Here is a 10,874-nt window from a genome sequence, read left to right as displayed (position 1 = left end):
GATGGAATTCTCCCATATCTGTATCTGTCATCAATCTGGAGGAGATGTACAGAACTATTTACACTACTTTGTCACTTTCCTTCCTGTGTGCCACTTTAAACAATGGAAGCAAGGAGAGGAAACTTCATGGGATGTAGAGGAAGTTCTATCCTTGCTAATAATGGGAATATTTCCCACCACTGCACATATCAAGAATGGCTTGATCTAGCCCATAATAATCAGTAAGGACTAATAAAGAATTTGCAGCAGTTAAATGTTTGTTACACCACTCAGAGGAGGCTACTTTTGCTCTTTTATTCTTCTTTTTTGCAGTTATTTTCTTTCATTTTGAAGACACCTCCTGTTCACTTCCAAATTTTTTAAAAAATGACTGAAACTCCTCTACTGAATATTCCCTCCTCAAACCAGAGTGAAAATCAGAGCAACTCAACTGTTTGCCCAGACTTGAATGACTGGTGGGACATTGTGTACTATATAGGACCCAAGTACATCAACACTGTCTGTGTTATTGGTATGCTTGGAAATGTGTTTGTTCTCTTCATTTATTCACTGCACAAGGGCCCCCTGAAGATAGCTGAAATCTACCTTATGAACCTTGCTGTTGCTGACCTCATCTTCCTCATGTGCCTCCCTTTCTGGGCAGAGAACATCAATAATGAGTTTAACTGGCCGTTTGGCAGTTTCCTGTGCCGCAGCATCAGCGCCTCCATCACCTTGAACATGTACACCAGCATCTACTTGCTCGTGGCCGTCAGCGCGGATCGCTACTTGACCTTCGTCCATACCTTGAACCACCGAGAGATGTGGAGCAAAACTATGACCAAAAGGATCTGTTTGCTCATCTGGTTCTTTTGCATCCTTCTCAGCATCCCAGCTTTCATGTTCCGGACTGTGAAAGACTTTCCCCAGTGGAATATTTCAGCGTGCACTTTGGACTTCCCCACCCCATCATGGGAAATTGCTGAAAGCCTGGTAGGCAACGTGGTGGGGTTTCTGTTGCCATCCACTGCAATCATCTTCCTCAATTTCTCCACCATTAGGTCCCTACAAAAAACAGCAAAAGAACGAAGAGCACTCAGAGCAAAGGGTTGCAAGAGGCACAAAGGCACAAAGGCAACCAGGCTGATCCTCACCGTGGTACTGATGTTTCTTTTCTGCTGGACTCCTCACCATTTTTTTGTATTTCTTGATACATTATACCATACAGAAGTGATCAAAGGCTGCTTCTGGGGGGAACTGATTAACTTTGGGGAGCAGTTTGCTTATATGCTGGCTATCACCAACAGCTGCATTAACCCCGTGATTTATGTCTTTGTTGGGAAATACTTCAGGCAAAAGGCTTTAGAAGTTTTTTCACAGTTTATTCCCTGTGGATTTCCTTCGAGATGGGTATCTTTCAAAGAAATGTCTTCAAATTTCAACATGTTTCCAGTCAAGAGTAGTTTAACATAATGGGTCTCAGTTCCTCTTTATTTTGATATTATAACTTATTTTATGACACTGCAAATGGCATTAAAAATTAATATGAAACACCCTGATCTGGCCTTCACAGACCAAGCTAATTATCAATTAAAGTAAATTACATGATTGATTGCTTATTTTTTCCTCAGGATTGCTTTTCTAGTTCTGTGTTATCCATCCAAATGCATGTGTGATACCAGAATTTTTTACCAAATTATCTAATCTGTCATACCTATTAACAGTGGCTTAAAAGAAAATAATTTTTTTACAAAATACCAGAAACCTGGTTTCTCTGCAGAAAGCCATAATGCAGGTGAATATTTTGTTGCATGGTGTCTGTGATGACAGCTACCATACCACCTATAACACTATTCATAAAATTACAACAGGTATTATGGAGCAAATATGAGCTTAATCTTTGGCTGATAAGTGCATTTAAGCAGGTAAGGGATAACTCTGGTTATTTTGAACAATATTTTCCCCAATTTGTATTTTCACAGTAAGATATAGAGAATTTTAATTGTTTTTGTGCACTTTAATTATGTGCAGTGCATAACTATTTTACAAGAGCATGTAACACAAAGTGTACATAAATTGTAAAAAAAGCAAGGTAACACAATAACTTCCTCAAAACCTGACTTTTGCTGATCCAGGAAAGTATTGCAAAATTTCTCATAAAGTACTGTAAAGTTCCTTTTTATGTATCTATGATGGCCATTGATACTGTATTATTTTGAGGCAAATCCTTAGATACATATTTATATGTTTATGAATCAAAATTAATAAACTACATAATATCTTATTTTGCATCATAGTCTTGTTCTTTCTTATATTTATTTTTATATTTTGTATCTTTCCCCCTATTCCTTTGGGGAAGAGCAAATATATAGTTCTATGATTAAAAATCCTTGTTGCTACCAGAACACAAACTCTCATAGTAAAAAAAACTTATTTTCCATCACAGCATCACTGGCAGAGTAAATGTAAAGCAACTGAGATCTGTTTCCATGACTCTCAAATTATGTGTATGTACAGACATGGAAGAAGACAGTGCAGCCTGTTCAGCCAGATGTGTTGGTGCAGAAGGGAGCATCCAGACCCATCATTTGTATAACAATTTATTTAAGTCCTCACTGTAAAGCCTGCTCAGTTCAGCCTTTACAGTTACTCACTGTAACACCACTGCATTTTCTGAAGTTCTTTTTAGTGTTTCCATTTTGAATATGTAATTAATCTCTTATTTGATTATAGAAATCTATCTATTTAACTCCATTGCAATAAGATTGGTGTTAATTTTTAATGGTTCTTTCAAACTTTTTGAATCTGAGCAATGGAAGCCTTTTGAAAAGGCTTATCTTCCTGCAATGATGGTTTAAGGATTAAGGGTGGATTAAGGGATCAGGGAGGAAGAATCTGTCATAGGTTTACTACTTCCACTGCTTCTGTGACAGATGTTTTTAAAACAAATATCAGGCCTAAACACCACTAATAGCATCAGCATGTGAAGTCCCCTGACTCATCTGAAGAGAAGGGAAGGGAAGGGAAGGGAAGGGAAGGGAAGGGAAGGGAAGGGAAGGGAAGAAAACGCTGAAATAATGAAAAAGGTGTAGAAAAAGAAGTTCAATTTTCTCACTACAGATGAGGACCTTTAAAGGGCAAAATATCTTGTCTCATCTGACTAGCACTTGTCCATGTTATTAAATGTATAAAGGGGAAAAAACAGTTCTTGAGTATGGTGGCATATTTGGGCTATGACATAATAGATTGAAAATTAGTATGAAATCTGGATTTAATGGGAAACCTCCTTTTTCCATCCATGAGAAAGTGCCTAGGACTTTCATGAAAGCAGTGCTTCTTTTACATATGCTCAAATGTCAGGAAAAACATCTGTAATTTAAATTCTGCTTTAAACCACTTAACAGAGTCTTGCAAATCAATGGATTTACTCTCCAGCATGAATGCCTGTAAATGTATGCATTTCTGACTGTGTGTTAGGGTCTGGTGCTGGTTAGTGGCCACTTTTTGCTGGGGTGCTGCACTGCACTGACCTCACTGAACTGTGCCCAGGAAGGCTCTGGTGGCAGGCAGGGTGGTGGCTGGCCAGGGCATTGCTGCTGTTTCTGTGCTGCTGCACTGGACAGGCTGGGACCAGTGTGACCTTGAGCTGAAGGGATGTGGATGAGCCCGTGATGGAGCAGAGATTCACCTGCAGCCCTTGGAGGACAGGGGCTGGAGCAGGTGGATGCCTGAGGAGAACGTGGCATGACCCTGCAAGAAGCTTCTGGTGGAGTGGGTTTTATGGCACGATCTGTGACCTCCTGGGGAACCTATTCTGGAGCAGTTTGTGAAAAACTGCAGCCCTTTAGAGGGACCAGCACTGGAGAAGTTTGAACAGGACTGTCTCCAAGCAGAGATTCCCTTCCAGCCCATGGTGAAGGCCATGGTGAAGCAGTGTGCCCTGCAGCCCATGGAGGAGGATGATGATGTAGACTATTAATGATGGACTTCAGGGGGAAAGAGCAGGGAGGTCACAGTGACCAAAAGAAAACATTGAGGGAGGAGGAGACAGGGACTGGCTGGACCAGGGGACAACAATATGTTTGTGAAAGAGAAATGATCTTGACAATGAACTGGGACAGAGTTGGGACTTGATGGCAAGGAGGTCAGAGCAAATTGTAAAAAAGGGAAGAAGTAGATATCTCAGGATGGGACTTGGAATATTGCACTCCCTCAAAAAACCCTGTTAGGATTGAAAACACTAAAAGAAGTTAAAGAAACTTGAGTTTAGCAAATCAAACATCCAAGGGCCAGGAAATATTTGACCTAAGACTGTCCCTGGAATTTCAGTGTGGGCTCCTTCAGGGTATGAGTTATAATATGGTCTTATGGTCTTATGACTAAGCTTCAAATTTCCAGCATTGCAGTTTATCCACTTCTGATTTAGCCTTTTGTCACCCTGCCTTATGTAGGAGAGGAACACACTGACATAAGCCAAACAATACCCTCAAGAAATTAAATCATCCATCCTGCATATTAAATAAAATCAATGGTATTGATAACACACATGCTGCCTTGAATTTTACCCTGAGAAATCTTTGAGAAAACATATCATTAAACTGAAAAATTTATTTCAGTAAGGTTATCTAAAAGGAAATTAGTCTAATTATCATGTTTGATCACAACTGAAAAGATTAGAAGACATTGTAAAATAAGAGAATATAGGAAAAATATTGTCATCAGCAAAAAAGTGGGAAGAAACATCCCCCTATCCTTGTAGCACAGTAGGATACCTGACAAAGAGTAGACACCCCTTTTGGTCACTGGAAAGGATTTATCAAAACACCTTCATCACAGAACAGCAGGCAGGGATTTGGGTCTGTCAGGAGGGCAGATGAAGAGAAAAACAGGTTTCAAAAGAAATCTTCCTCTGGCAGCTCAAAGAACAGATGGAAATACACATCCTGGGACTAGACCATTCAAGAGCAGTTTGCTTTGGGTTTGTTTTTTCTTTATCATAAGGGAATTTGAAACTCTCATGCAAAAAAATCCATCTCAATTAGACAGTTTATTTTAGTATTTTAGCTGTTTTATCCTTTGACATTGCCAAGACTTATATTTCACACGTGACTCAGAGTAAAATCCTGGGTATCTTTCCCAACCTACTGGGCTAGATGAGGAACCTGCCCCCTCTTTCCTCAGCCCTAAACCACAGGAAGCCCTTGCAACTAGTGTGTTTATCCTGGAGGAGAATGGCCATGGAGCCATTTGGCCACAATTGCCATGTTCTATTTGAATTTTGCAGAGGACACTGCATCGCAAATATCCATCATGGTGAGTGAGAGAAAATGTCAGCAAAACCCATTCTTGAGTTTCAGCTTGGTTAGTAAGCATGGCTTGAACAGATCCGTCTCCATCTCCATCTCAGGCTCAATCCATGGGCAGCAACGCATGTCTCCTGATTTTGGCTGGACTAGAGTTAGTTTTCTTCTCAGCAGCTGGCACAGCACTGTGTTTAGCTTTAAGAATAGTGCTGATAATAAATTGATTGCTGCCAGGGGACAAGCTGGGCACTGGACAATGAGTTGTGAGCAACTTACGTGCATAATTTGTTTTTCTTGGGGTTTATTTCTCTCTCTGTCCCCTTTTCATTACTATTATTGTTTTTGCTATTATAATTTCTATTATCATACTTTGCTTAAATTATCACTCTTATTATCTCAACCCATGAGTTTTATCTTCTCTTTTCTGATTCTCCTCCCCCTCACACTGTCAGTAGGGTGTCTAGTTGCCTGCTGGAACCAAAACTACATCATACTACCTTGTGTGGACACTAAGAGGGGAAAAGCCCACTTTAGCAGTGCTCCTCAACTTCCAGCAGAAGAACTTTGTCCACACAACTTACTTTGGCTATGCTGTTGCAAAAAATTCAGTAAGTCCCTTGTGCTATCAAGCACTGCTCATGGAGAGTTATTAAATGACATGACTCAGTATAAGGAATCCATTAATTCAAAACTTCCTAGTTTTATGCATATATGTGGCTGGTTGCAGTGCACTCTACAGGAAAAAAAATATTAGGAAAAAAACATGAACTAATTGCTCTAGAAAACCCTCTGCTGCCATCTTAATATTGCTCACGTCAGGTTTGTTCCAGCAAAATCTTTACTGTCTGCTACTGATATTTTCTTTCAGGATCGAGGCTTATTTCCCCAGTGTTCAGCTACAGCTGGAAAAGATGTTCTCCTCTGGGAAGTAATTCACACATAGAAAAGTTCACATTTGGCTTTCAGCTCCTGCACAGAAAAATCTTCAGACACGCACTAGAAATGACAGCAGCCACCCCCATTTCCCAGAGGAAGAGCTGAAATAAATCTCACATCCATCACACAAGACTAACTCAATAGATAAACTGCAAGGTCCAAATCCTGAAAAAACTTTTCAAATTGTCACATTTTTGGCATATGGATAAATATATGTGCTATGTAGCTCTGTAGTATCATGGAGTGAGAAATGCTCTTCAGCACTGGAAGGAGGATAAGTAGAAATATTTAATGCCCCAAGCATTTCTTATCTGAGTGACAGAACTGTGCTGTGAATAACAGGTTAGAGGCCAAAACCTTACTTAATATACATCACAATAATAGAAAGCTGTACATATTTGTAGCAGATAAAGGACTAGTTCTGAACAGAGATAGTGATCCTTAGTGCTAATCATTATATCACGATGAAGTTACTATATTTTTTTCAGCGACAAAGAAATTACATCATGTTATAGTTAGCATAATCAGAAATAGTCTCTGTCTATTTTTTTTTTCTCCTATGCTCTTTAGGTATTAAGCTTCTAATAAAAATATTTTTCAGTGGCAAAACTGCTGGTGCACACTGTACTGGGTGTGATGAGGATTTGCCCAGGACCAATCAGGACAAGAAAGTTCAGCCTCCAGTGATAAAGTGTGACACTTGGTAAGCTCAGATTTGAAAAAGATAAGCAAATTTAAAATAAAAAATTAAGATACTATATTTAACAAATTAAAAAGCATCTAAGACATTTTCAGAAAATGAGAAACCCAAGAAAAATTAAAGGTGAGGCTGCCTATTCTACAAAACTTTAGTCAGACTCTTATGAATCAGAGGAAGCACTGAGTCCCTGAGCAAGGCTTCTTGCCAGCATTGCTCAACCCTTATCTGCTGGTTGCATGCCAGCTCCCCAGCATGGATGCCAGTAATTCATAAAGCAAATCACCCACTGCCAGAGCACTGAATGTCTCTGATGTGGCAAGTGGTTGTCAGAGAATGGATGATGGTCCCTCTGATGGGGCTTAACACCCTGTAAATATCCTTCTAAGGCAGACATTTATTGCAGATACATAGTAACCTAGTAAAATAACCAAACTTTTTTGTAAGAAGGTCTTATGAGGTCAAGTACAGCTTTGTCTCCTTCCTTGCCTTAGACTTTTGGATGTGAAGAGCTGCAAGCTCCATTGGGTGTCCAAAAACTGTCAACAAACTTTCTTCTTCCCATGGTGTGGGAGAAAAGAAGTGCTCTGATAAAGCATCACTATCAGGATATAATGGAAATGGCCATTGCCCAGTTAAGAGAACAGGGAGCTAATGATGGCAGAAGATGAATGCAGCAAACTGACTTGCAGGTATATGGAACATGAGGAACTTTCCATTTCTCAATGGTATTAAAATCCCTACAGCCAGCCCTGGTATGGTCTTCATGATCATCATAAAGGAGGAAGAGAAATTCAAGCTAATGGGGAAATACTTAACTGAAGCCAGATCCAGAAAAGAAAAAGTGTTACTTTTCTAAAAGAACTCCTAGGTGTGCAGACTGCTGAGACTTCACACATCCTGAACTTCAAGGATATTCCTTGCTAAATTGTCACTGCAGATCAAGAGCAACACTCAGGTGTTCAGTGATGCATTAAAGACACACTTTCCTTCACACATGGCCCTGTTCAAACCAAGACTTATCTTTCTTAGGCCAATACACACACTTGGAGCCCAAGGAGGAAAGACAGTGGTCTAACTACCAATTATACATCCAGTATCTAAGTAAGGAAAAACGTCCCAAAAACCACAGTGCACCAGCTCTGGTGCCAGCTGTACCTACTCAGCCCTTTGGCTTTCTGCAGCAGCTGTATTAGCACTTCTCAGGGACCCTTGAGGGTTGGCTTTCAGCAGCAAGATTGTGGTCAAAAGTGTTCCATGACTGAGGCACAAGGGGGATTTCTGAGAGACAGTTTCAGCTCTCCCCCCTCTATAGCTTTTTGTTTTTTGGTCTGCAGATGGGTAGGGGCAGATGGGGCTCTAATTGCAGCTTTGCAGCCTGTCCTAAGCAGTGTCAGGTAACCACCAATATAATGAGGCTTCCAAATTTCACACGTCTTTATCACAGAATGTGCTGGGTTGGAAGGGACCCATCAGGACCACAGAGCCCAGCTTTGACTTGTGCAGGACACCTCAAGAATCACACCATGTGCCTGAGGGCATTGTCAGACATCAGATGCTGTAACAACAGAGATTACCAAGTGCTTCATCAAGCCAATAAAAGGTATTCCACCTACTGCCTGTGAGTATATTGCACTTACTTTAAATGTAGAACATTTGTCCAAAACTTTCCCACAATACCTGTCTTGCTGGCGTGTTGCATCCTCAGAAGTGGCTGCACCACTGTTGTTTTCCTACCTATGTTCTAGGTAAAGGTATAGGTTTGTATTTGTTAGAAAAACATTATCTATAGAAGAAGTATTCATATGTTTTACTGTGAGAATAACCATTTACTTGAAACAGCAGGACATAAATTAGAATGATTAATATTCCATCTTTCATGCTCTGCCAAAAAATCAAATATCCTACAAGTATACCCCATGTTGTCCAAAGCATAAGAAGTCCTCTAAACAGCATTTGATGTCCCTGAGAAACTGCACAAAACACAACTGATGGATCACATTAAATGTAGTAGTCCATGGAGAAAACCTGTAAAGCAAGGGCACAGCTTCAGCAGAATAAAATTAGATGTGTGATGTTAGACATGCATTGTTCTCCCTGCCCCTGCTCTGCTTCACTTCCAGGCATTCTACACAACTCATCCTGTTTATTCAGATGAGGTGTGAAGGGTCTGGAAGAGTTATTTTGGGATACTGTTCCAGACTTTTGGAATACTGATGTAAGACACAATACCCTTCAGGCACTGGATTCTTTCTCTGCTTTTTTGTCAAATTCTAACTACTCAGACTCAAACTCATGAGTGGAGTTATCCTGTGTCCTGATTTTAGTGAAACCCTTCCTTTTCAGTTCAGTATGTTGTTTTCTGATGCACTGGGCAATATCATGTCCACTGGTGTTGTTGGAGCTTGTCTGGAGTCCCCGGGCACCGGTGAAATCAGTGGATAATGGCAGCTGTGTCCTGCAGCAGGGCCCCACAGCCTCTCTCCAGGAGCCACTTGTAGTAAGGGGCTGCTCTGAGGGCAGAGAACTGGGAGACAGGAGCCAACAGCACAAGACAAACGTGATGGACTAGTCAAACCATCTTCCTTTTAGGAATCACCAGCAGTATCTTCCTAGATGTCCAAAATATTTATTTTTTACACATGCTAATAGGGAAATCCCTTTGTTTGTCCAAGGCTGTTGCCATATGAAATTATGCTTTCTGTACACCTTTCAGGAGTAAACAAGGCAGCAAGACACACTCAGTTCTCTGAACCGAGACACAAATAGTTCTTGAACGTTCTCCTGAGGTACGAGGAGAAAGACTGAACAGCTCTGATGCTATTAGCCCAAATTAGAGTACTGAATATTAGTCCTAAACCCATTGCAAGGCACAGCAAGACTGTTCAATGTTTGGAAAAAAATGTGTGTGTCATGGAAAGGAAAGTTAAATGTCTCATAACTTGACTGTGAGAGCAGGGGCGTTGAGGGAAGGCAAATGGGCTACTGCATTTGATAGTGGATTTACAACTGTGTTTACATGCTGAAAGAAGCTAAAGAATAAAGAGCAAGAGCCAGAAAACCAGAGGACTTGCCTCCTCTTGTCAGTCTAGGCCCTGAGAGTGATAGGAGGAAATAGACTGCGAGGCAGTAATTATTTAGTCATGCGTGTGAACAGAGATGGGCTCACAGCATGAGAAGGTAAATGAAGGTAGGGCAGACAGTGGAGGCTGTTGCATTTGGTTGCTTTCTGCCATTTGTCTTGTCAGTGTTATTTGCATTATTTTGCTATGAAGAGTTTATGTATTTTTGTATACATATGGAACTAGGACTAAAATACTTTTTAGTGTTTAATAATACATTTCTACTTCTACAGGAAAATGGGGAGAAGCTACAGTGCTCTGTAAGGCAAATATTTTCTAATTCATGAGGTCTAAAACCCGTCAATTTACCATTTGCAATATTCTAGGGTATCAGTTCTTCCTCCTTCCACATATGCACAACAATAAATACTCTAAATTTCCCTTTCAGCAAATTTGTTTTTAGTGTCTGCTAACATAACTGACTGTAATTACTGTCTGACACTGAATTATATGAAGATAGATGGGTTTGATTAGAATTGGTGAACTGTTTCTAGACAAGCTTTTTTTTTTTTTTAAATACAGCCACTATTTTTCCTTACCAAATATCTATGCCTTTCAAATGCTCATTGTTTGGAATTATGCAGTAGATGGTATATATTTCAGCATACTGAACAATGATTAAGTCTTTAATCTTGCTGCTTGCAGTTTCACATGCTTATTTTCAGTGTGAACAGTCATCCAAATCACTTACCTTCCTTTCTCTTCCATCAGCCAGGATACTTTCAGACCCACTAAGCAGAGCCTGTTTTGACAGGACCCCCTTCCACAGGAATAGTCAAGTCACTTTGTGCAGATTGGCACATGACAGAATAGTTGGGGAAGTGGGGGGAGGAATAT

At 40.3% G+C, this 10,874-nt stretch overlaps 1 protein-coding gene across 1 annotated transcript; it reads left to right on the top strand.

Moving 5' to 3' along the window:
* Window positions 1-366: 366 nt before the first annotated feature.
* BDKRB1 (bradykinin receptor B1) lies at window positions 367-1,452 on the top strand. Its single transcript, XM_021549668.3, has one exon. The coding sequence runs from the start codon at window positions 367-369 to the stop codon at window positions 1,450-1,452; it is 1,086 nt and encodes a 361-aa protein (XP_021405343.1).
* The last annotated feature ends 9,422 nt before the right edge of the window (window positions 1,453-10,874 follow it).

Source organism: Lonchura striata, chromosome 6 (genome assembly GCF_046129695.1).
Source record: "Lonchura striata isolate bLonStr1 chromosome 6, bLonStr1.mat, whole genome shotgun sequence".
Classification (NCBI taxonomy): Eukaryota; Metazoa; Chordata; class Aves; order Passeriformes; family Estrildidae; genus Lonchura; species Lonchura striata.
This window is presented reverse-complemented; position numbering and strand designations above follow the sequence as displayed.

Coding starts and splice junctions, on each gene's coding strand:
- BDKRB1 (XM_021549668.3), top strand. CDS start 367: ATGACTGAAACTCCTCTACTGAATATTCCCTCCTCAAACCAGAGTGAA.